The 25,253-nt window shown below is 53.8% G+C and overlaps 1 protein-coding gene across 2 annotated transcripts in view; it reads right to left on the bottom strand.

Moving 5' to 3' along the window:
- Positions 1-210: 210 nt before the first annotated feature.
- The window catches only part of CORO2B (coronin 2B), a 45,183-nt gene continuing 20,140 nt past the window's right edge, over positions 211-25,253 (bottom strand). For both annotated transcript variants that reach the window (XM_050902938.1, XM_050902939.1), the window contains 11 exons: positions 22,462-22,662; positions 9,485-9,601; positions 5,195-5,344; positions 4,645-4,809; positions 3,924-4,040; positions 3,698-3,802; positions 3,242-3,338; positions 2,582-2,694; positions 1,766-1,856; positions 929-1,068; positions 211-383 (listed from right to left, as the gene is read on the bottom strand). In XM_050902938.1, the coding sequence (XP_050758895.1) occupies positions 252-383; positions 929-1,068; positions 1,766-1,856; positions 2,582-2,694; positions 3,242-3,338; positions 3,698-3,802; positions 3,924-4,040; positions 4,645-4,809; positions 5,195-5,344; positions 9,485-9,601; positions 22,462-22,662 (1,428 nt within the window). In that variant the 3' untranslated portion in view covers positions 211-251. The remainder of the gene's footprint in view (positions 384-928; positions 1,069-1,765; positions 1,857-2,581; positions 2,695-3,241; positions 3,339-3,697; positions 3,803-3,923; positions 4,041-4,644; positions 4,810-5,194; positions 5,345-9,484; positions 9,602-22,461; positions 22,663-25,253) is intronic.

The following is a 25,253-nucleotide window of genomic DNA, read 5'->3' as shown; positions in this document are numbered from 1 at the left end:
GGGACATGGCTCGTCTACTTACTCCAAGACCATTGCTGGGGCACGTGGCCGCCCCAGCCGCCTCTCATGCAGTAGCTTTCGGTTATAGCGGTTTTAGTGCTAGACAAGACTAGGAGGACGTATTTCCAGTTAGCGAGTGGGCTCTTGGCAGGTCACTTGACTTCTGGCTCATATTCTGTGTAAGTGGATACAATAAAATTAAAGAGCGAGTATAAACAAAGAAAGTTTATTTATAAAACCGTCCCTGGAAGTTAATTATTCTTCGGGCTGTTACGTAAGTTTTTTAACTCCAGCTGTAGCTGTCGGATCCGTATGTCTTTCTGCGAGAGCTCCTCTTTCAGCCGCCGGATCTCGTCCTGCTGTCGGAAGAACATCCGAAGGAGCTGGAAGGGAAGGAGGGAGCTGGAGGGACCGCACCGGCCGCTCATCCCCGGGGCTTCGCCCTCCTGCCAGCCCCCGGAGCCACGCTGGGGCCGTTTCATAACCTGGCTGCTTTTGCAACACTACTTCATCTGCCGTGCCGCCGGCTCTCTCGGATTTAATATTTCACCCTCCAGCTCGGGGATACCCGAACGCATGCAATCTGCAAACTCAGCTCCAGCAAAACAAATTCCTTCCGGGACCAAGTGCTGATGTTTCGCCAGAGCCTCTGAATGTTGTTCCCGGAGAAGGATTTTAATTAAAAAAAAAATAAAAAAAAATAAAATAAAATTTAGGAGCTTAACACCGCTCCTTTCGGGTGCTCTGTGTGGTTAATGTGGAGCGGGATGCTTCAAGTCACAGGGAAACGCGGTGCCCAGGCACTTCAGTTTGGGAGTACAAGCAGAGACCTGCAAGGCGGTGGCTTTCCAAGCTGCACCCAGAAAATGTCCCCCCCCAGCCAGCAACTGTCCCCTCCCGTCCCCATGCCGGGGCCGCGCTGCCCTACCTCATTCTCCGTCCGGGGCGGCACGTTCTCCAGCAGGTCTATGCCGTTAACGACGACGCTTTTCTTCTCCCTTATCGGTGCCTTAAAGACAATTTTGGATGTCTTCTTGTAGCCCTCCTTCAGTGACATCAGGATGGGATCTGTGCGGGGCAGAGCGCGGGAGGGGGTCAGGGGGGGCTGCGGTCCTGTTGTGGTTTAACCCCAGCCAGCAGCTAAGCACCACGCAGCCGCTCATCCTTCCCTGCTCCCAGTGGGATGGGGAGAAGAATCAGGGAAAAAAAAAAAAAAGTAAAACTTGTGGGTTGAGACAAGAACGGTTTAGTAACTAAAATAATAATACAGAAATATTATAATAATAATAGTAATGAAAAGGTATATAACAAAAAGAGAGAAATTAGACCCAAGAAAAGACAAGTGATGCACAATGCAATTGCTCACCACCCACTGACGGATGCCTGAGCAGCGATCAGCCCCTCCCAGACAACTCCCCCCAGTTTATATACTGGGCATGATGCTCTATGGCATGGAATAGCCCTTGGGCTAGTTGGGGTCAGCTGTCCTGGCCGTGCTCCCTCCCAGCTTCTTGCTCACCTGCTTGCTGGCAGAGCATGGGAAACTGAAAAATCCTTAACTTAGGATAAGCGCTACTTAGCAACAACTAAACCATCAGCGTGTTATCAACATTATTCTCACACTAAATCCAAAACACAGCCCTGTACCAGCTACTAGGAAGAACATTAACTCTATCCCAGCCAAAACCAGGACAGGTCCCATCCCACTGCCCGACTATTTTCGGGGCTCCGTGCCACCCACCCAGCACGGCACGGGTGGCTTTACCTCTGTTCACCCCGCTCAGCCATTCATCCGGCGTGAGGGCTGGCTCCGTACCCGGAGTCATCGGGTAAATGTCCTCTTGATACGTTTCTGACTAAAAACATAGGGAAAGAAAAGCAACCGCCTCCGTGAATCCGCTCACAATTTTAACTACACGTTGCAACGTGCTGCAAACAGTTGCGCTCACTCCTTTGGCATGCAGCAATGCAGCCACCCAGGGTATCTGGGGAAGCACCATGAAGTTAGGTGAGAAATGCCAGCGCTGCCTGCTCAGGGCACACACAGCGAATCTGGGAAACGCTGGCCTGCTGCCGGCAGCAGAGCGGAGGGGCCGGAGGAGGATGAGCGGCTGCTGAGCTGCGGCAGAGCCCGGGACCGGCTTCTTTGCGCAGCCCTGGCCGGTGGCTGGCTTTGCTTCCAGCGGCAGACGGCGCTGAGAAGGCAAACGCCAAACCCTGCTCCAGCTCCAAGATATATTTTAGCAGAAACAGCCCCCAAACCTCAGGCGAGATGAGCCCCTTGCTGCCCATCACAATGGACCAAGCTGGTTTTGCACGAATCAGTTGCATCAAGGCCAGGAGCAATGCAGGGATGCATTTCCTAAAAACATTCCCATTAAGCCTTGGGTAAAAACCCCCTGGGAATCCCATCCCTGGGAGGTGTAACGACCGGGAGGTCTAAGACTGGTGCAAAGAGACCCAGCTGTCGGACTGGTCAGCAAAGCGGTGCAAGCGGGGGCATCTCCATCACACCGGACCCGCTTTGGACACCCCCGGACGCCGCTCACCCCCGCGCCCCGGGGTGCAGCGAAGGACTCACCCTCCTCGGCACGATCATCGAGATGGGTTCGATCAGCCCCTTGAGGGTGACGAGCTTGTAGAAACGAAAGACCTCGCAGGCCGACACGTCCAGCCCGTGCTTTGGCATCACCCCTGCGGAGGAGGCGCAGACAATAACCCCCGGGTGCTGCAAACCCTGGGCAGCCGGCTGGGACCCATCCACCTCCCCGGCACAAAGGACCCCAAAAGATCCTTGCTTTCCATCAGGAGACCCAGATCTTTACTGAATTATTCCCTGCCATCACCCTGGGGACCCGGGGCACAGACCTGGGCAACACCAGGGGCGTTTGCAGGGACATTGGGAGAGGGATGAGCAGCTTTTATTCAGGACAAATCACAGGAATCACTGACTGATATCCCCTGGTAAAGCCATGGCATGTGAGACAGCAGGAAGGGTGTCACCAGGCCTGCGCCTGGCCAGGACTCAGCCCCAGCCCGGCTGAATCACCACAGAAAGGATGGCACAGCAATGTGAATGTCGCCCTGCAAGCGCTGCAGCCCTGCGTTGATGCTCCAGAGCTGGCACAGCACCTGCCAAACCTGTGCCAAACCCATTTGCCTGCAGCATTTAATTAAGCGCCTTCCATCATCTACCTTTTGCACGTTCAGAGCGAAGGGTCAGCAGCCCAGCCATCCTTACCCAGTCCTTTTTGCGGGGCCGGGGAGCGAAACTCCATGAGATAACTCAAGTAAGGCTTTTCCGAGCCAATCTCGTAGTACCGAATGTTGCCGTCGCCCTGGAGCGAGCGCAGGGAAGAGGGATGGTTTAGTGCTTTGGCAAACATGAAGTTGAATAAAGACCATGATAACAACCCTCAGCACCCCATCCTTGGGAAACGCTGGGGGGGTACAGGCTGGGAATGCTGCAGCCCCACGTATTGCCCAGCGGGATGCTACCCGCTCATGCAACAGCGGCGGGCACCTCTCCAAACCAGGGGTTTGTGGCCGAAGAGCTGCGTAACGCTTTGCTCAGGGCTCAGCACAGCCCTGCTCCCCGGCTGGTGGTTCTCCCCCACGCCATTTGCTGGAGAAGAGACCCCTTCACCCCCCCCAGCAGATGCTGCAGCCCCCGTGGGATGCGAAGCACAGCCCGTACCTTGCCAGCCAAGTACAGCATGTGAGTGTCGGCGTCGTAGAAAGGGAAGAGGAGACCCGAGAGCCCGTCGATCTCCTCCTCTATCAGGGGCATGGAGAGGTCTTCCTGCACAACAGGCAAAAGCACTTGATTAACCAAGATGTCCCGATGCTCGTGCCGAGCGGGGGTCCCAGTAGGGACGGAGCGGGGGTCCCAGTAGGGACGGAGCGGGGGTCCCAGCACCCACCTGGTCCCAGAGGGCAATCTGCCGCGTGTTCCAGCGTGACACCCCCGTCGTCAGCAGCCGCTTCGTGCTGCCCAGGAAGACCACTCGGTTGACGCGGTGGTTTTTGCAGCTGGCCTCCTGCAAGACAAGGAGCGTGCTGGCCGGCAGCCTCCCCGCTGTGGCCCTCAGACCCGGCCCTCACCCCGGGAAAGCCCCTTCCTTGGCAGGTACCCTGACCTGCCACCCCCCCCACTGCCTCTCCCGCCTCGTCCCGGTGAAACACCGGCTCCGTGCTGGTGGGGTGGCAGCCAGTATGGAGGTACCGGGATTCAGCGCCTGTCCCCTGTGCAAAACGAAAATGCCCGTCTCCCTTAATATTAGCTGTCACCTTCACTGAGAAACCCCCGTCTTCCTCCAAACTGTGGCTCTTTCTGGAACTTTCTGCTTCTTTCCCCCCTAATTTCTATTGTTTTCCACAGATCCTTAATTAATAAAAGAATAAAAGCCTCCAGCTCCTGTGCCTGGGATGAGGCCAAGCCCTCCCCATCATCTCCACCTAATTTAAACGACCAGCAGAGAATGACCTGCAGACCCTGACCCATGCAAAACATCACATCACAAGTACGTACGGTACCTTGCAAATGTTTTTACACGTTTCAGTAGGATTCCTCCCCAAGATCTTCTTTCTAACCCCCCCCCCCATCCCACACAGCACGCAGCCCCCCCGGCACGAGCACCGCACCTGCAGGACCCTGCCAGAGCGTGGCTCCACAACTCGCAGCTTCTTGTCCTTGCAGGTGGTGGCCAGGAGGCTGCCGTCAGTGTTGAAGGACATGCAGAGGATGACATCCGTGTGGCAGTCGATCATCTTCACCGGCTCCCCGATGTCCAGGTTCCAGATGAGGACCTGCGGGAAGAGGGGAGGCTGCCCTGGCATCTCTAACTCCTGGAAACCCCCCACCCCTCCTGCAACCTCCACGTCTGCTTTGAGCATCTGAATATCTCCTGTTTTGGCTGAAATCGCCCCCTCATCCCCTACAGAGCCCCCTTCCCTCCTCCCAGGGCTGCCCTGCAGCTGCTGCTTGTGCAAAATTAAAATAGTCCTTATGACCGGGTGCAAGACCCTTGCAACGAGGGAAGGTACCGCTCTGCTGCGTGCATGGTGGCTCATCTTATTCCAGCCGGCAGGATCCTGTCCTGGCTGCACGCAGGTGACTTCCACCCACACCACGAGCAGGGAAAGCCTTTGCAAGGGCAGCCCCGGGCAAGGAGCCGGGCCGGGCAGGGCTCACCTTATAGTCATAGCCGGCGCTGAAGAGAATGTTGTTGGTGGTGGGGTGCCACTCGACGAGGCCGACGCGCCGGCTGTGCCCGTACAGCTCCAGGACGGCCTCCGTCATGTTCCTCTTCAGGCCGCCCTCGGGGATCTCCCAGATCCGCACCTACGGGATGGGGCAGGCGTCAGGATGGGTTTGGGAACCCCGGGAGGACCCCGACACCTGCCCAGGGTGGGCTCTGAGCTGCTGAATCCCCGCGGTGCCCCGATACCAGCGGCCTCATCCTGCACCCTAATGGTGTGCTGAGGTCGATCCGGTCCCGTGTGAGGGCAGGGGGAGAGCACGGCGAGTCCGTCCCATCAGACCAGCAAGCACTGGGGGAAAAGGGTAGCCCAAAAAAAGGCAGCGGTTTCACCCCGGGACTGCGGGTGCTGAGGAGAAGGACCCGATGCAGCCCATGCAGCGCTCCGGGGGAGACCCCCCGCTGCCGTCAGCCTCGCCGGGAACGGCCGCCTGCCCAGCGGGGAGAACCTGGGTTAAAAACAAGCCAGAAAAGCCTCTGCACTGAAGGTGCTTGCTGAACAAAAGGAGGTGATGCACTGGGACAGAATAAGGCTTCTGTAGCGTCTCCTCTTCAGTTAAACAGCTCCAGATAATACTATCAAAGAGCGGTTATAGATGCTCTCATCTCCGTGGCAGGTCACCGGTAAGAGGCCGAAGTGAGACGTCATTCGTGACACGACACAGACAGACATTTATCTAACCCCCCGCGGTCTGCTCCGTGCCCAAGCACCCGGGTCCGAGCAGCGAGACCCGGGGTCCTGCCAGCCCTGCGCCTTCCCAGAGCCACTCGAAACCCAGCAGCGTTTGTTGGTGCGTACACGTCCCTGCGGTTCAGGGGAAGAGACGAAATGACTGAGCTTCGCACCCTCGTCTCCTCCCCGTGGCAGGCTGCCTCGGCCAGCGCACTCGTCCTTGCCAGAGCCTTCAGCTCATCCCAGCTCTTACATCAGTTGCAGACACATCACAACAGCTTTAAGTAACACTCATTAAAAAAGCCAAACCGTATCGAATGCAGCACACACCCCATGCGGGTTCCCTTTCGCCTTCTCCACCAGCACCTCAAAAGACAAGCTTGCCTTTGGGCAGACACGGTGGCCAGGGCCGTGCTGCCCCACGGAGCATCGCTGAGTTGAAATAAAGCTTTTCCAAAATGTAGGGAATATCTGGGAGGCTGCTGCCTGGGGAGGACTGATCCTGCTGCCCCTTTGGTCGCTCCTCCCTTTCTTCTCCAGCACCCACAAGGGTTGCCCCGTCCAGCCAGGGTCTGAGCTACAGCCTGGGAGCGGGGGGCAAAAGTTAATTTGCAAGATTGCAGTGAAAAAATCTGCATAAGGATGTACGGGTGGAGCGGTGAGTTTTCTGCCTGAACCTGCGCATTTAGAAGCGGAAGACACTGCTCTTCGGGTTGCATGGCGTGCAGAGGAAACGGCGTTATGAGAGAGACACGGTTAAGAGGCCGGTTTGGCTCGGAGGGACGATTCTGAGAGCATCAGCGGTTTTTGAACAAGGCACAACACGAGGAACAAGTAACACAGCCCTGCTCGCCGGGTGTCGAAGGAACCGGTTACGAAAGCGGCGGGTTATGAAACGGCTGTTACCAAACCTCCGGCTGCGCCTCGCTCCAGCGATCTGCATCCACGAGGGCTCCGAGCGAGCTCTGCACGCCTGCTGCGCGCTCGCTGCTCAGGGGATGAGCCATCAAACCCGGGGAGGGGGGGACACAGGGAAACCTTCACGAACTCAGCTGCGATGCCCGGGCTTCCTGCATCGTCAGGGTCTGCTCAAATAGGAGCTACCTCTTGTCTTTTGCTGTGCTGGTAGCCTAAAGGATGGTTATTAAATGTGTCCTGCATCCGTGCTCAGCTGGGAATCATCGCTGGGGCTCTGCAGCATGGCATCACCTCTGCGGTCTGCTCCTAACGGAGTTGCATCATTCCTCATGTCTTGCAAAAAAAAAAAAAAAAAAAAAAAGGGGGTGAGTGCCAGGGACTGGCTATTTTAGGCAGGTTTCCCCATTACCACGGTCACTATGACCTGAAAATAGACGTGTCGGAACTGGTTGCAGTACTAACGCCGTTCTGTTGCCATAGCTGGAGCTAACTCAAAAACCAAGCACTGCATTTCACAACCTCATCCCACCCCGGGATGGAAATGATGCTTTTGGAAAATTCTCATTAAAAAAGACCCAGAGGAGCAGCCCTAGAAACACCTCCCTCCACCTCCTCCCATGACACCAGGGAGAGCAGCCGGCATGGGACGCAGCCTGCGAAACCAGAGGCTTCCTCTCCCAACCCGTCCTAAGAAACCTTCTTGATAAAATTTTCCCTGAAACGGCCCTTTCCGCCATGAGATGTTCTGCAAACAAGACACCGTGCTCCAAAATCCCCCCTCTAGCTCTGCATGCCACATCAGCTCACTGCGCCCGAGTGCACGGAGAGCTCCGGCACAAGGAAAATGCAGAGCCTGAAACACCTACGGAGATTGGGTAATTCCCCTTTTCATCTTCCCGCTTGGTTTGTCCTGCCCTTTAAAAGCTCCTTCCCAAAAAGCCTTCACAGCATTTCAGCAGCTCGCAGCACGGACCAGGAACTCACGGATCAGCCCTGCCGCTAATTGTCCTGCGAGGACAAATAATGAATTAATGGTCCCGGTGCCCCAAGGGAGAGCATCAGGCGAGGACAGACGCCGTTATCCAAGCGGGGACAGACAGGTACGGATAGATACAGGTTTGATAGCGAGTGAGAAATTACAGGAGGGGTTCCAAGCAGAGCGATAACCCGGCTGGGCTGCGAGAGAGATCGCTCTCCAGCAAGGCAGCGTCAAACCGCAGCCGTTAATACTGGGTGCTGCCGAGACGTAAAATCCTCACCACCCCCTTGGAGAGCATTAACCCGCAGCGATGCCCCGGGGACAAGGCTGCACGCCTTGTGTCCTCTCTGCACAGGGCACGATGGAGGAAAGACACGGGTCTGGCGCAGGACCGGCCGGCTGCATCACCACGCTCCCCCCCGGCACGCGGTGCACGTGGCAGGTCCTCCGTGTCTCCCGCAGCGGTGGTGTCCCCAGCCTGGGACTGACGGTGCCCCTGGGTGACAAATATCGTGCAAATACTCTGTTTTCTGCAGCTCGGACTCCACGAGGACGTGAGCATCCTCTCTCTTTGATAAAGACTGTTGGCCTGAACCTCGTTAAACCTCCTGGGTGAGAGCAGAGAGAACCCGAAGGTGCAGGACCTGCCCATAAGCAGCACCCCAGGCACCACTGGACAGTCTCAGGGGCAATTAACTTAATTTCCCAGGTTTAATGATGGCTCATGAAGTCTTCCCAGTATCCTCCTTCCCTCCCAGCACCTCCCATTCCCTGGCGACTGTATATAAAAGGTTATAATTTAAAGTGGGAGACAGCTCACCATGATTCATGGCCATGATCTGAATTTTTTTCCCCCACTCAATATCTTCCTTGACAAGCTTTCAGCTAATAAAAAAATGCCAATATACTGAACTGCAGGAGAGGATGAGACGTTAGGTGATAATACAGTGAAACGCTAAGGATGAGGTGAGGCGGATTTGTAAAACTGGTTAAAAACTGGATCACCCCAAACCCCGGCTTCTGCCGTGCAGAATGGGCGATGGTTTCTGATCTTCTCCCTTGCACAAAGGCTTTTTTCCCTCTATGATACAGCCTTTGGGATGGACTTGTTTGTGTCCAGAAAATAAAAAGGAGGAGGATGCAAATAACAGCTACGTAAAGATGACCTGATTCGTTACCCCCCAGCCTGCGAAACTGCCTTTTGCCCATATCACTTGATAGATCAGGCCACGAGAGCGGTTGCAGCCCCTGCGCTCCCTGAGAGCAAGAAGGATTAATAATAGCATTGCTGTTGGGCTTGGGGGGGAAAAAAAAAAAAAGACCTCGTTGTGCACAGCTATATGGCTTATCTGCAGCGGGGGACGCAGAAAGAGCAGCGCTGTGACGACGAGTGACACTGGGGACAGCAGAGGAACTAGGCACCGGCCACAGCCCCGGCACTGCCGGCACGGGAGCCGGGGATCGGCACAATTTGCCTATTGCTCTGCATCAATCTCTTACCCCCTCTCCGTTCCCGAGCCGGCTGAGCCATCACCCACCCGCAGTGCCTCCGGCAGCCCCTTCCCGCACCTCCGGGTGTATAAATTAAAGGCAGGAGGGTGCACGGAGCTGCACGACTCCCAGGAGGTGCCAGCTCGAAGCATCCCAGCTCACCGAGGTGTCTTCGGAGCATGACGCGATGATGTTCTCAATGAAGGGATTCCACTTGATGTCCAGCACGTTGCCCTGGTGACCACAAACTTTGGGGTAGTTTGGTTCGATCCGGCCCGTCTGTAATTCAAAATAAACAAACAAACAAACAAAGAAAAAAAAAGAAAATTTAGTGATAAAGATGGTCTTTTTAAGGCTGGAACCTTGTTAGGGGACAGAGCTCCATAGTTCGCACCAGGATGGGAGCTTTGGCTGGAGGAGACACCTGGCTGAATCAGGGATTGATTTTACCCCATCAATATTCCCAGGGCATCTGCAGCTGATCGCTGTCCTGGTTTCAGCTGGGATACAGTTAATTTTCTTCCTAGCAGCTGGTACAGGGCTGTGTTTTGGATTTAGTGTGAGAACAATGTTGATAACACGCTGATGGTTTAGTTGTTGCTAAGTAGTGCTTAAGTTAAGGATTTTTCAGTTTCCCAGGCTCTGCCAGCAAGCAGGGGCACGAGAAGCTGGGAGGGAGCACGGCCAGGACAGCTGACCCAAACTAGCCAAAGGGCTATTCCATACCATAGAACGTCATGCCCAGTATATAAACTGGGGGAGTTGGCCGGGAGAGGCGGATCGCTGCTCAGGCATCAGTCAGTGGGTGGTGAGCAATTGCATTGTGCATCACTTGTCTTTTCCCTTGAGTTTTATTTCTTTTTTTTTTTCCCCTCTCTCTCCCTTTTTTTGTTATATTCCTTCTCATTACAATTGTTATTATATTTCATTATTGTTAGCACTATATTTTACTTTACTTATTAAACCGTTCTTGTCTCAACCCACGAGTTTCACCTTTTTTCCCCCCATTCTCCTCCCCATCCCACTGGGAGCGGGGGGGAGCAAGGGAGCGGCTGCGTGGTGCTTGGCTGCTGGCTGGGGTTAAACCACGACACCCGCGTATGGGTTTCTGCAAACACAACCCCACGGGGCTGCTCCGTGTGAGCACCCACCCAGCCCCAGTGCAGTAGGAAATCTTTGTGTGACCATCCAAAACCACGGGCAAAAGGGCTGGAAGGGACTCGAGAATCTCCAAAGCGATCCCGGGGCCTGGAGGCAGATGAGCCACCGGGTCACACGTGAAACGCTTGGTACTTTCCTCCCAAACTTTGGAAGTGACGATGAGCAAGATATGCACGCGTGCTCTGCAGGACAAATCCCCGGCGACTTTGGGATTGTCAACACTCTTGCTTAACGATGTTAATAAGCTAACAGTTACACCACTTGATGGGTTCCTTCCACACGGATGGAAATCCTTGCAAGACTTTTAGGGACGGTCCGATCCTGCCATCCCAGCAGAGCGAGGACCTGCAGAGCTCCACAGGCGCACAGCACAGCACTCGGCACAGCCTCCGATCGAGGTTCCCATCGCAGATGGGTTGCAGGAACCCCCCGCTCCTCGCAGGGACCTTGCAGAGTGCCTCCGCGGCCGGCCTGCCATCCCACCGCCCTTCCTTCCCCTGTGCCGGCTCCTTGCCGCAGCCCGGAGCTGGTGGCACGCTTGGAGTGTGCAAACTAACTAGGTCAGCACAACACAGCCACTAAATATTTCATAGCCCTTCCAGCGCTGACCTTTTAACGTATCGAGCTCCTGGCTCCATTAACGTGAACAAAGAAACACATCGAAGATAACACGCCGCATTTTTACCATCCGCAGCTAAGGGCAACGGCCAGGAGCACTCCGGGCAGCTGGATCAGGCCCAGGGGCTCACCCCTGCGCCGTCGCTGCTGGGAAGGTTTATTTGAATTAATTAGCTCCCAGGGAGATACGGCTGTTAATTGCCAGACAGCCCCGGTGCCCGCTGCAGCGCTGCATGGTCGGTCGCAGCTCTGGCAAACGCCAGCCAGGACCAGCGCGGGATGCACGGGCAGAGCGGCTCTGCCTGCCTGGATTCGGTCAGGCAGGGAGGGAGATGCAGAAAACCATCGCACGAGGCACTGAGCAACACAGGCAAACACAACCCTCCCCGAGCCCGCTTTATCAATTTTAAAATACTTTTCATAGGCGTTATTATGAGCCTGAAAAGCCAGTTCTTGCTCAAATTGCCACAACAGCTCTAAGCCATCCCTTGGACACGGCTCATATATAAGACGAGAACTAGGCTGGCCATAAAACACCGGGGACTTAGTTATATGGGTCATTTCAGTTATCGAGGTAAAGGAAAAAAAAAAAAATAGGTGCCTGCTCTCTCTGCCTTCAGTACCTGAAAAAATGGGCACCTTCAGCTCCCTCACTGGCCGGGTAACAGGGTCACTGGCAGTCCTTCCCTCTGCCCTTCGATGCAGTCTCTTACAAACACTCATTAATTCCCCGGCGTGTGACAGGCGTGGGATCACATCCCCCTTAGCCGGCCTGTGATTAGCACTTAACGCAAGACTGATTTCTAACTCATGAGCCTCTTTCTAATTAGGGCACGTTACGCAAATTCCCCACCCGTATGGCGCAGGGTTCATTTTCCCCTCGGTGATTGATACCCGCCGGTGTGATTTTAACCTCCATTAGGGCTAATTTCAGGGGCGGCAGGGCAGGGATGGATGGAAGAGCCAGGACAGGGCGGCTGCACCCGCCTTCTCCTTCAGCTGCTGACAGCGTCACTTTGGCTCGCTCAGAGAGCCTCAATTCTGGTAATTCTGCCCATCAGCAACAACCCGGCTCAGACCTGAGCTGCCACGTCAGCCCGGGACCCTTAACTGCCTCCTGCCATCCACTAATGCATTTTCATCCCTGCATTTACCCGGCAGCTTCACCCCAGCTAAGCAGCAGTGACCGACGGACACACCATTTCTGACACTATCAAACAGCTGAAAGGGCGTTCTCCTGGTTAATGCCCCAGACTTGGGTTTTATGAGCACTATTATAAATCAGTTCAGGTTTTTTCGGGATAAAAAACAAGCAAAGTGACTTTCTGACAGTTTCACCAGGGTGACCCAAACCTCTGGCGGCCGGTGGCTCTGGATGATGCCACGGCCAGAGGGACGGTCCCCTGAGTCCCCTCATCCCCCCAGGATACTTTTCTTTGCCTAGATAACATCAAGCACCGCTGCAAACACTGGAGCATCCCATAGGAAGGGCAATGCATTACAGTACACATCACCCACGGATTTTAAGTTTTCTTTTTACATAGTGGTAAAGACAGCCCCTTGGGAAGTCCCCATCACACCAAACCTGCATGGTGGGGTGCAATGGCCCCCAGCATCTCAGGGATCCCCCCAAGCCACTAAGATCTCCATGCTGGAAGCCAACACCCCCCAGGAAAAGCGAGGCCCAAGGAGGAGCATCGACTGACCAAGCGCCGAAAGTACATGGGCCATAACGCAAGGGAAATCATTAGAGAAGACAAACCCTTCATTTAAATAAAAAAAAAATAAAGTCTTTCTGATGCAGAGGCTAGAAAACAGCTTTGATCAAACAGTTTTCCACCAAACTGAACTTTCCGAAGGGGTGGAGGGGAAGATTTAGGAAAATGTTGCCTTTCACTAAAAACATCTCAATATCTAAAACCAGCATTCACATTCAGCAGTTGTTTCCTCGGGGCCCCGGTGCAGTGGGCGCCTTTACTGGGCTGGGCACCCAGGAGGGGCTGTTTGCCCTGACCGATGCTTGGGATGTGGGGTGAGAGCTGCCCATGGCCTGGGGAGACCCGCAGAGCCCCCCGAGTCAGCTATTGCCTTCACCCAAACTCCACCACAAAAAATCATGCCATGAAAAGTTATGAAGAAAAAAAAAATCTGATTTTTCACGTTCTTTAAGTTTTCCCATGGAAAAAAAAATAATCCTGCCCTCTGTTCCCAGGCGCGGAGGAGCTGGCATGGATGGGGAGAGCTCAGCCCTGTGCCCCACAGCCCTGGAGAGAGGACGAGGTGCTTTGGATCTCATCCTGCACACGAGCATCTTGCGGAGCAAAGCGGGAGCTGCAGGGATGCAGCTCCCGGGATGAGCAGACAAGATTTGGGAAGGCGAAAACCCAAAGGTGAGACACAGAAGGGGGAGGGAAACGCAGCAACGTCGGTGCTTCGTTAGCGCACGAAGCTCTGCCTCCCGGTACCACACAGTGACTCTCCTGTGAATTAATGGGATGCAAAGCACAGCTTTACCGGTTATTATATTAAGCACGCTAGCAGACACTGCTTACCCAAATGGCTCAGATTATCTAGCTTTCCCCCTATTTTCATATTTGCATTAGCATGACATTATTAACACACTGTCTAGAGTAGAAATTCATGCAGCAGCTGTTAAATTCCAGGCGGACAGACCTTTTAACGGCACAAGTTAATATGCAATCACTTTAATTTTGAGCAACCAGCCAAGTGACTTCCTTTGCAAAGTAGATTTGATGGGTTTTGTCAAAATTCATTAGGCTTTCAAGAGGACAAAACAGAGTTTGGTTACTAGGGATAGTTTCTGCCCAAGAAATCAAGAGTTTTGATTAAAATAAGTTGAAGGCAGCCAGCGTGCGGGAGCTGCCATGGTGCCCGCAGCAAGGGACAGCCCCTGTGCGAGAGCAGTGGTGGGTTGCACCCATGCCCAGGGGACCTGAAAGAGAAGGAGGAGCCAAATAAAGGAAATAAAAAGGAAAAAAAAAATAAAAATCAGGGATTCATGCCGTAGCTTCCCATTTAGTCATTCTTAGCGGGACCTTGCCAGCAGCCGTGCATTAAGCCGCAGTGAATCCTAATCGCTGGATCCCTGGCTAGGGGAAGCTCGGTGACCCAGATACCATCTCTTTAGCAAGAGCATGCCGTGCCGTGGGGCGGCCCTCCGGGCTCCAGCAGCTCTGACATTTTCCATGGCATGCACTGGAAGGAGCAAACCTTCCAGCAACTTCAGCCCCTCAAAGCCCTCCCTTTGCTGGAGCAATTAGGAGCACTTGAAAAGGAGAAAGTTATTTGTATTATGGCTGAGGGAGAAAGGGAAGAAAGGACAATGAATTTTTTTTAAGCTGCTTGAATTCAGTTATTTTGCTGCTTGGTGACCGAGAAGGAAGCCTTCCCCTGGGAACGACTGGAACAGCAGCGAGGGCAGAGCCCAGGAGGGATGGACACATAGCCCCAGGAGGTGGGACTGCCCTGGGAACGGGAACACCATCACCAGGAGCAAAGCCTCTTTGTTCTTAGAAGCATCACTTTTAAGCACTTTAAGTCATCAAAGCGTGTGAGCTCACGAGCAATTTTGATATCAGAGTCCACCTCAGTGAACCTCTCGGCCATCAGCAGACTCAAGTGATGGGAAACGTTATCACTTCAGACCCTCTAAGCAGCACAAGCTTCAGTCTCACGACGGCAGGACTCCACATTTGCTTTACAACCAGCCAGCAGGAAGCTCGGATAAATCATTTTAATATCTGTATTTCATAAAACCTGCTTTTCACCAGGTTCCCTGGAAATACAAACCCAGGAGGATTTGGAAATGTTCTGTTTCCTACGAAGCTCTACAAGTGTGGCGAAAACCTTCATTCAACTCTACCCTCAAACCAATCATGCATGGAAAACTTCACAGAAACAATAGCAGCATCCATCTGGCATCGATGCCAGCACCTCCAGCGCCTGTCCCTGGGTGAGAAACCTCCCCGAGGAAGGAGCACCCACCAGCAGCCCCCAGGACCAGCCAGGCCACCCTTCCCCACCCAGCAGCTTCCCCCAGATGCTCCCTGATCCCTTATTAGCTTTTAGAGGGGGATCAGGGAAGCGCTGCCTGAGCCGTAGGGGATTTACAGGGTTTCCCAGGAAATCCTTGAGTACACACAAGTCTCCAGTGGCTCAGATTAAGAGTAAACACATTTACTGCTGTCTTTGTAAAGAAGGTCTCTCCTGCTTGAGAGCCAAAGAGGAGGAAATTACACAGATTTCCCTGACCTGGGGCAGATCCCCGGCTGATTTCGGTACGAGGGAAGGTCGCTGCAGGCTAACTGATCTTCATTAGGAACCAACTCAAACGGAACCAGCACAAGCGAGAGAGAAATTGGACAAACCCTTGGCAGGGACCCAGAAAACCCATTGCCACAGCCCTGGGGAAGGGGGAGGCAAGAAGAGGGCTCCAGGCACAGTTGGGCACCACATCTGCAACACGAGCTATTGAAGCAGAGAGCAGCGGGAGCTTGAACGCGAAGGGACAGGTTACCGGGCAGTGGAGGTGCTGCACCGAAAGACAGCGCTTGCTGCCCCACTCACTTGTGCAGTTGCACTAATAATTCCCCAAGAAAATTCCCATGTGCAGGTGGAAGGATCCTGCTATTGGAGATGTTTCTCTCCAACAACTGAATAAACATGAAGACAGATGCCTCAAGCCTTTCTTCACCTTTTCTGCTTTCCCCTAGCAGCCTCCCTTCTGCCAGGATGCTCATCCAGCCTCCAGCGGCTGCAAACCACCAGACAGGAGCGATTGCATGGCCCCAGTTTGGCCAGAGCCGGCCAAGGCCGATGAGATTGGGCAACCACACACGTTCCCAGCAGGATCATCCCCCGGGAGGGATGGGGCACACAACTGACCTGGTTGGAAGCTGGTCCAGGGATTCTCAGTAATATAAATCCATAAAAAAAACCCAAGAAATCCATGCATGCAATCAACAATATTGTTCATTGAAACATCAATTCCAGGCACTGCAAATGTCTGAACGTGCTTCTGGGTCCTGCAGAGAGTAACCTGGTTGTCGTGAACACACTGCCAAGCTTCCTGACTGCTCTTGTGAATGAGAGCAGCAAGTAAAACGCTGAGCCAAGAGCCAGCTTTCTAGTAAACAAGTTCTAAAAGCGCAGCTCATGTTTTGGCACCTTTGAGTGAAGAAGCTATGTAGCCAGATGTGCACCTCCAGGAAAATAATGCCACAAGTGAGAACTGCCGCCCTTTTTCCCAGCCTGTAACACCTGGGAAATTCCAACAGGGAGGGGAGGGAGATGGAGATGTGCTCTGTGCCTCCTCCAGCGCCTGCTAAAACAGTGTTTGTATTCTTTAAACGAGCAGTGGAAACACGCAGGGGTGTGCAGAGCCGGGCGGGATTTCTGCTTAGTCCTATGGATTTTATTGCCTGTGCATCCCCCACCGCCTCGGGTCCAGGGGCACCTTCCCCAGCCAGCCTCGCCACGGGGCGGGAGAAGGGGAAAGCAGGAAAGGCTGCAATCCAAGCAGGTTTTAGCCACCATCCTCTGCACAGCAAGCACTCTCAGCCATCCTCTCCCCCGGCAGAAGCTGTCCCCACACAGCTGGACGGCATCTCGGCCTCCACGCCACGCTCCTTGAGCAAAAGTCTCCGTGCCTCAGTTTCCCCAGGAGCAATGATGCTATCGCTGTCTCTGGCAAACTCCATGTTCAGGGGCGCTTTGAGATAAACAGTCCCAGATTTACCGGGTTACTGGCCATAAAAAATTACATCCATTTACAGATTACTTAGTTATTCTTTTTGTTATGCAACTAAACCGTGCAAGTCAAAGCAGGAAAAGAAATCAGCATTGCTTAATGCCATTTTTGCCAGGATGAAAGTTTAAATATCAGTTACTCCTCTTGTGTGGATAGAAATACTGTTAAATTAAATATAAATACTGTTGTGGGCTGTAAGCATCCCATCTCCTGCCCAGGCAGAGGGCAGCCCCCCCACTGCCTGTGCCTGGGGTAACTCTGAGATGAGCTTCTCCAGCCACGCCGGACCCACAGAGCCCTATAGCCCTAAAACCCTCAAAGCAATGCACACGGCAGCTTTTGACAAACAATTTGCACAGATTAAAACCCCGAAGCCTTGCTGCAGAAGTATTTATCCGCACCATAAAAGCGGTAGCCAGGCTCAAGCTTGTTAATTAAAAAGACAAAAGCCCATGTAATGTCCCTGTTAAATTGGATTATGGACACTAAAAATAAATCCATGTTTATTAGTAACAAAAAGCCACTTTTCCCCAGTGAGGACAAGGTTTCTCTCTATTTTAACCGGCAGAGGGGGCAGGCAATTGCAGGCAGGGCTGCACTGCGATGGCCCAGGCAAAGCCGAGCTCTCGCTTCCCCAGGCTCGACCCCAGGCTTTGCTGCAAATGCAGCAGCATTAATGGGGGCAAAATCCATACTTCCCCTCCCAAGCTCCTGTCGGCCCAAGGACCCACGTTTTCAAACCTTGTTTCCTCCTCTGATCCATCACCAGCTCTCAGGGCAGCATTAAAGTTTTATGCTGACACTTTTTGACTGATCCAGGTGCTTAAAACCAGCCAGATCCCAGGTCTGGGCTTCCCACAGCTGCTCTCCCGTTATCTCCTTGATAAACGCAGGGACATCAGATGGTGCTCCGATGTGGAACAGTAATGCTGAAGTGTCAGCTTTTTTATAAGCCTCAGGTCTTTCTTTTTTTTCTGGCCAACTCTAGGTTAAAGCAAATGTCTCCTGCAGACTAAAATCAGATAGAGAAAAATTCACAGAAAACAAAAAAGTAGTACAGACCAAGGGAGTCTCCTGTGTCCTGAGTTTAAAGGTAGAAAAGCTCCAAGGACATAGTACAGAGAAATACAGAAAAACCCATATTTTTTCCTGCAGAAAACCTCCCGGTGCTTCAAAGCACAGCAGCTCAGAGAAGCAAGGAAAGCAGCTGTGTGATGAGCTCGCCCATTCTCTGCCCAGCCTTGGCAAGCAGGCATCCCCGCAGAGCAGAGGGCATGCACGGGGGTCCCTTGGGTGATGCCACGAGCACGCAGGCAGAGCAGATGCCACCAAGACCTTGAGCCAAGACAAGCCACCCCAGAGCCAGGGCCGGCTGCCTGGGGCACGCAGCCCGCTCCCCCCGCTCGCCAGCTGGCACACGGGCACCCACGCCGGTTACTGCCGCTAATCCGACACAGACAAGGGACGGGGGCACTGCTCCTCGTGATACAGGGGCTGCTCCTCTGTTGCATCCCTTTGTGCCGAGTAGGGACAGGCATGGAAGCAGTTCCCTGCAGCAGGACTTGGGCTTTGCCCAGCCGCTCTCCCTGTCCACCCAGGGCTGCCATGGAGGTTTGGGACCTCCATGGGATTTAGCAATGGGTCTGGCACCTCCATGGGCTGTCCCTGCTCCAGGCAGGCTTGTACAGACCCCCAGCAACGGGCATCAGTGTCCCATGGGGACACAGGGGAACTCAGTCCCCTGCCAGCCCCCCAGGACCCCCCTGCTCACACCTCTGCTGCTCTGCACACCAGGGCACGCACCATTGGCACAGCCACCCATCGCCAGCAGCAAGGCAGCCCTGCCCGCAGCGGGGTGAGGGACCGGCCCCACAGCCAGCCCCTGCTCTGCCCCACACCACGAGCACAGCAGCTCGAGCCACTCACACACAACCGACCACAGCTACAACAACCAGCGCTCACATGAGCAACAACTTTGGACTTCAGCTTCCTACGTGTAAACAGAGACTCCCCCTTCCTGCCCACCGCTTCCTTCAGGCATGCAGGCAGATAACATTGTCCAGCTGTGGAAAACAACCTATCCTCATCCCCTACAGAAACAAAAATCCTCCTGTTGCAGTGCAAGCAATGCCAGCCACCCTTCCCCTGCAAAGGCTGCCCTAAGGGAGCCCTGCAGCAGCCCACTGCCACCCCAGCAAGCTGCATTACAACCCCCTCCCCTCCAAGCTGCTCCCATCACCCCTCCTCACCCTACACCCAGTTTATATGAAGCCAACTAAACCAGGCCCAGCTGAAATAAATCCACGTACTGCTAGAGCTTGTTTTTTCCCCAGCTGTTTTGGCCAGCCCAGGGCCAGCAAAGCCCCGGCGCTGCCCAAAGCACACAGGCTCTCCAAGCTTCCTTGGTGCTGGTTGTTGCAGGTGAGCTGCAGCACAAACACACCAGTTTATTTTTTTGATTTGATAACTGCTGCTAAAAGCTGTCCCGGCTCTGAGCCTGGGAGGAGAGCAGCTCTCGGGCTTCAGGGCTGCAAGTGCAGCATCTTCAAAAAGTGCCACGTATTTTGTCCCTTCCCTGGCCAATGCACTCCGGGGCTTACCATATGTTTGGATAAGGCTAAAGCACTTTGGAGACTAAACAGATCAAAGCTGAACACAACAGTTTAGGGATGGAAAACCCCCGGGGAGGGGGAGAGCGAGTGCTCCTGGGGCTGCTCAGCCCCATCCTGGCTCTGGGGTCACACATGGATGTGAGAGCCATGGCTTTCCTTTCAGAGGAACAGAAAAGCTCCATCGCTACCGATAAAAGCCTGGAAATGCCACAAAATGCATCCTGGAGTGTTTGAAAGCCCAGAAGAGGTGAAGGCTCCTCCGTGGGTGCCTTGCTGCTGTTGATGATGCTGATGGCAACGCTGGATTTCAGTGTTGGCGTTAAGGGATGTGCAGCACTGGGGAAAACACTGCTGTTTGGGCTGTAAAATGTCCAATCTCAGATTCTCCCAATTAAGCATATTCTCTGCTAAAAAAACGTAGCCACACAATTCCTGATCTTTCTGGGATTTTTGCAGATTTTTTAAAAACAGAGCCCAACCCCTGGCTTTCCTGTAATTTCACAGGTCCTTCTCGCCCAGCCCCTCTCCGTCCACGCATCCCTTCACAAGGCGGAGAGTACGGGGGACGGCTCGCGGGGAGGATGGGGACCAAAATGCAGCCGTGCTCCGTCTTTCCAACCTACGCAGCCTTGCAGAAGCGGTTACACGTCCCCTTGATCGCTACGTAAATAGGCGAGGAACCAGCATTTCTGATGTGCAGGCAGAGGAACATATGGCCCAGGGTATGCAAATGCATTGTCACTTGAAGCGTAAAGCAGAGGGGTTTCTGGTGAACATTTCTGAGCAGAACAGAGGGCAGAAATGTAAAAAAAAAAAAAAAAAGATGGCAGCAAATCAAATCCTGAGTAGATCTGCAGTATCTAGGTTACCTTAATTATGTTCGGCTAAATATGGATGCCAATTAATTAGAGGGCTGCTGATTTCCAAAGAAAATTAGTTTACTCTTAATGAGCTAATCAGTCCCTATTTTAAAAAAAAAATAATGAAATTATTAGATTGTACAAAGGCGTGTGCAGCCACTTGACACGGAGTGCCGAGGTCTGCTCTGGCTGGGATTTATTGGGTGCAATATTGCCAGGATTTCCGCACGGGGCTGTCGATCCCTTTGGAACAGGTTGCAAACGGCATCGCCTTCCCTCTGCTCTTATCCCACTGGGACCGGGCTACGTTTGCCAGAGAAAAAAGGGTAATTTGCTGGCAACACCGGGTTATTAGCTCAGGATTTAGGACCACGAGCAAGTGGTGTGTGGATGGGCACCCTCCCAGCTCGGGCTTGGTGGCGTGGGGAGGGAGGCAGAGATGGGGCTGGAGCGCTCCGAGTGCTCAGACAAAGCTCCTGGTTTTTCGAATATTAATGAGAGTCAAGCTGTGCGCTGCAATTAAAATGCTGATTATAATTTCCTCCATCTGTAGCTGATTCTACTCCAGAAATTAAAGGGAAATTCGGAAGACATGTGAACGTTACACAGGGAAAGTGTCTAAGAGGAATGCCAGGGTGTGGGGAGACGGGGTGCGGAGGGGCTCGGAGGGGAGTGCTCCTCCACCCTGCCGCGGCTGGCTCTGCCAGCTTCCCCTCCCGGCTGGAAATGCCGGCGGGTTTGGCACTGTGACTTTGCTGTCCGGGAGCCTGAGAGACAACCACCTTCTCCCCATGCATGTCGTATATCTTCATACGCGGTGCATCTTCAAGTTACATGGGGTTACTCCTTAAGGGGAGTGAGTGCAGCTCCTCCGATGTCAAAAATGCTCCCGGGAATGAGGGACTCGGAGCCCCCCGTGTCCCCTCCTGCAGCCCAAGAGCCGTGGGGCAAGGGCAGGGTGCCCAGGGATGGGATGCGGGTACCAGCTCGGAGCTGCCGGTCCACGTGCTGGAGCACCGGTGGGAGAGCAGCAGCGTCAGTGCAACCGTGGTACCCCACGGCAGTGCCCTGCGCTCAAGTTTTGGGAGCAAAGCAAAGCAAAGGTAATATTTATTTCGTGTTCAAGGTCACTGCCGCCCGGCTTTTCCTCCAAGAGACGCAGCTCTGCGTCTGCCGCGGGGATGAGTGCTCGGCCAGGAGCCACCGCTGCATACCAAGTGTGATCCCACGGGGCGGCTTCTGAAGCATCAGCTGAATTTACGGGAGTTTAAAATTGCATGAGCAAGAGACGTGCGGATTCAGGTGGGTACTCATGCAAAGAGCTGGGGAAAGTCTTAGCTGGGGGAGCGAAAGCACAGCGCGGGGGGGAGAAAGGATACGTGCTGCAAATACGATTAATAGTGCAGAGGTGTGTGTGCCGCTTCTGCCGTGCAAAGTGGTTTATATGGGTACAGCTGCAAACCGAAGCCCAGAGCCCTCTGCACAGCACATGGCTCCTGGGCATCGGCTGCTCGTAAGGCGCTACAGCTTGGTGATGGAGTCTTAAAAATAAATCTTGCGTGAGGTGGCATCTGCTGCATTGCACAAAGCAAAAGCCCCTGGGGTTTTGCAACAGGAAAACTGGGTGCGCAGCCGCGCTCTCCCTCTCGGGCTGTCCAGGGTGTGAAATTTGAGGGCTGAGATTATGTGGACAAGCTGAAATAAAGGGCAAGGACCTGCTACTTGCTCGGCAGGGCACAGGGCTCCACGGGGACTCCCTTGCTTTCTGGGAGCTGTGTCGGTGAAAGACCGGGATCACAAACCCAAGTGGCATCGGCCACTGCGAAGAGGTGGGGTGGAGATGTGCCCAGCGCCCGCCCTGCCGGCACGTGCTCACTGAGAGATGCCAAAAGCGCTTTTAACAAACGTTTCATTTTCTTCCCAAAGAAAAAAACTCAGTTCACTAAGGCAGCTGTAAATCCTCCCTTCCCTGCAGAAGAAAACCCCAGTAAAGGACAGCAGAGACTTCAACACATCCCGCTGCAGGAGGGATTCCTGGGATGGAGCGTGCATCCGCACACCCGCGCTTAGGGACCGGCTCCGGATCGGATTCACCTCCGCCGGGGCCAAACCTCTTACCTGCTCGAGGGGGATGACGAGGAAGGAGCCCCCGCCGGCGCTCTCCGTCACGATGGCGAGGAAGCGGGCATTGACGGCACAGAAGTGGTTGTCGTGGACGTTCTTGGTGATGGGGATGCCGTCGAAGCAGTGCTCCCGGCTCGCCACCTTCCCGTAGACGTTCCGAAACTTGGAGCTGCGGTACTGCGGGCGCCATGACATCTGCCGGGCAAACGCAGAGGGCTTAGCCTTCCGAAAATACCCCACCCGGGCTGTTTCCCAGTTGCTTTCCAGTTTCCAACCCATGCTGTAATAGGGCTTTTGCCTGACAAGGCATGGCAGTATCGGGGCAGCCCAGATCTGCAAATATAACACCCTTGAAAAAATGTAAGATGTCTCCCTGGTGCAAGGTACAACTCACAAAAGGCATTAAAAGGCTCTCTACTGTTGCAAAATTTAAGCTGATCTCCTTTTCAGCATGAACTGCTTATCTAGAACACACAGCACTACTACTTCATGTGCATATGACAAATGAATTAAAGCTTTTAATGCGATGACTTGGAAATGGATTAGGCTGGACCACATGAAAGCATGCATCAGGGCAGAATAAGAGCACTTAGGCAGGGAGTGAGCATCGGAGAGCTGGTTCCCGTTGCGTTCAGCTGTCTCAGCTTATTTGGCACGGGTGTCCCTGTGTGGGCTAACCCGTAGCATCGCAGGAGCACTTGCTGCAGGCCGGCTGCCACCGCTGCCGGTGGTGAGATGCTCCCAGGGAACCCCCCAGCTGATCCCAGCGGACCAGGGATCCCAAGGACCCCCTAGCTCATCCTGCTTCCCCAGAGCAAGTCTAACCGCTGCAGACGCAGGCACAGAAATGAGCGCGCTTTCGCTTGTCCTCACTACTTCGCTTTTTCTAAGTAAAAAAAAAAAAGACCACTTTTTTCATTTCAGTCTTCTTTTGTAGCACAAGTGTTCATGATAAAATCTATAAAGATTTAAGGCACTTTGAGCGTGCAGAAGAGCATAAGCGTTTAAGCCACCCTAGAGCAACATAAGTACTCAGCTCAATCCAAACACACGGTAATTGCATGCCCGAGGACTCGTAGCCGCTCACGTCTTCATAACCAGCATCTACTGACAAAAGCATGTAAGTGTGTACTTAAACGCTGGGTCACCTGCTAAGAGCATCTCTCAGGGAGGGGCAACACCACAGAAACGCTCCGGTGGCTGCTCTAATCCTAAATAAATCCAAGTCTCCGCTTCCCCCCCCAAACTCAACACCATGGGCACACGGTTGGGAGCACGGCGTGTTGGAGCAGTGTCTGCCGAATAGGAAAGGGGAATGCTTTAAGACTGGAAACAGTGCTCTTTCCACCTCTAACTCTTACGAGCAAGCCCAACGGCAGGATTAACTCATGGCTACGGGGCAAAAGGCCGAGTGAGGAGCAGCAGAGGGTAATAGCCTGCACCGTGCATTATAGGGCTGATGTCAAGGGACGCGTTGCAGCGACCTCGTGCAAGCAGAGCCCCGCTGTGCCGATATTCCTCGCAGCATCTGGCACCCTGCATGCAGGAAACCTGCACGAGGGTAGGGGAGGCTGCGGGGCTGCCTTCACCCCGTATCCACCCATCACACCCCAAATCCCAGCTGTATTTTCCATCCCACCCGCAGCACATACGCTGGGAGCATCCTTCTGAGGATGCACGGCAGCACCGGGGCTGCGTGTTTGCCGTGGAGGCGATGCTGCAACCCCCAAGCTGCAAGGAAAAAGGATGCAGATCCTTGAGGATTTAACCCGAAACGAGAGCAGAGACGTTTTTGGCTGGAAAAGTTTCTGCTCTGAAAAAATGCAGACTCACGTCCAACAAAGCGCTGTGAATCTTTGCCAAACCTACCCAAGCGGTCGGAGCCAGGCAGGGCAAGGAAAAACACCCCGACCGCAGCCTGAGGAGTGGCTTTCAAGAGTTTCACTAAATCTTGCATTTTCCTTTGTCTGAACAGATGAGTTTTCATAGTGAAATTAAATTTTTTACAATGTTAAAAAAGCACAAAAATGTATTTCGATATTTTTTAAGCGCTCGGTTTGCTTCGTGATCCCGGGACTTTGACTTTGCTCTCGTTTCTGCCGTCTGTGCCCCTCTGCTCCAGACCTATTGCAAAAAAAGCCCCAAATTCTACCGAAAGGGCCATTTGCTCAATCCTTCCCCCCACTAAACTTTTCAGATGCCTCGTAGCGTATCCCCACGCAGGAGAAATCCCACAGACCCCCCTGCAGAAACCCCTCCTGCGCGCGGGGGTAGCAGAAAAGGGGCTCCCAATAGTTTCTGCATCCAGAAATTCAGCTTAACGAGTCGCTGCCCAAACGAAGCGCCAGCACAAACGAGCTCCAAGCAGCCCGGAGATGTGTTTTTACCCTTAACGTGGGTCCTCGCGTGTGTGTTATGGATGCTCCCTACTCGTCGCGGTCCCCAGGAGCGATGCTGCTTCCAGGACCTCAGCACTTTCGCATCTCTCTTTTTTTTTCCAGCCCTCCCTGTTTTATTCTTTCACCAAAAACTGGGCAAGTCTCCACGCAGCCCCCGCCACGCCGGGAGGAAGCAATAAGCTCAAGTGCCTGTTTCACTGGAGAAATCCAGAGTTTCTTTCCTTTAACCTCAGTCAGTATTTCCTGTAAACAGCGTCACATCGCCCTGCGGCCCCGGGGATGCAGACAGCCCGGAAACGCCGGCAAAATCCCTGGCAAAGGGCTCAGGGCTGTCCAGAGCCGGCATTGTGCGGCGGGCGGCTCCCGGCCGGGCCCTTTCCTGCAGAT

The sequence above is a fragment of the Gymnogyps californianus genome, chromosome 11 (assembly GCF_018139145.2).
Source record: "Gymnogyps californianus isolate 813 chromosome 11, ASM1813914v2, whole genome shotgun sequence".
In the NCBI taxonomy this organism is placed as follows: domain Eukaryota; kingdom Metazoa; phylum Chordata; class Aves; order Accipitriformes; family Cathartidae; genus Gymnogyps; species Gymnogyps californianus.
The sequence above is the reverse complement of the archived record's forward strand: the minus strand, read 5'-3'. Positions and strand labels throughout refer to the sequence as shown.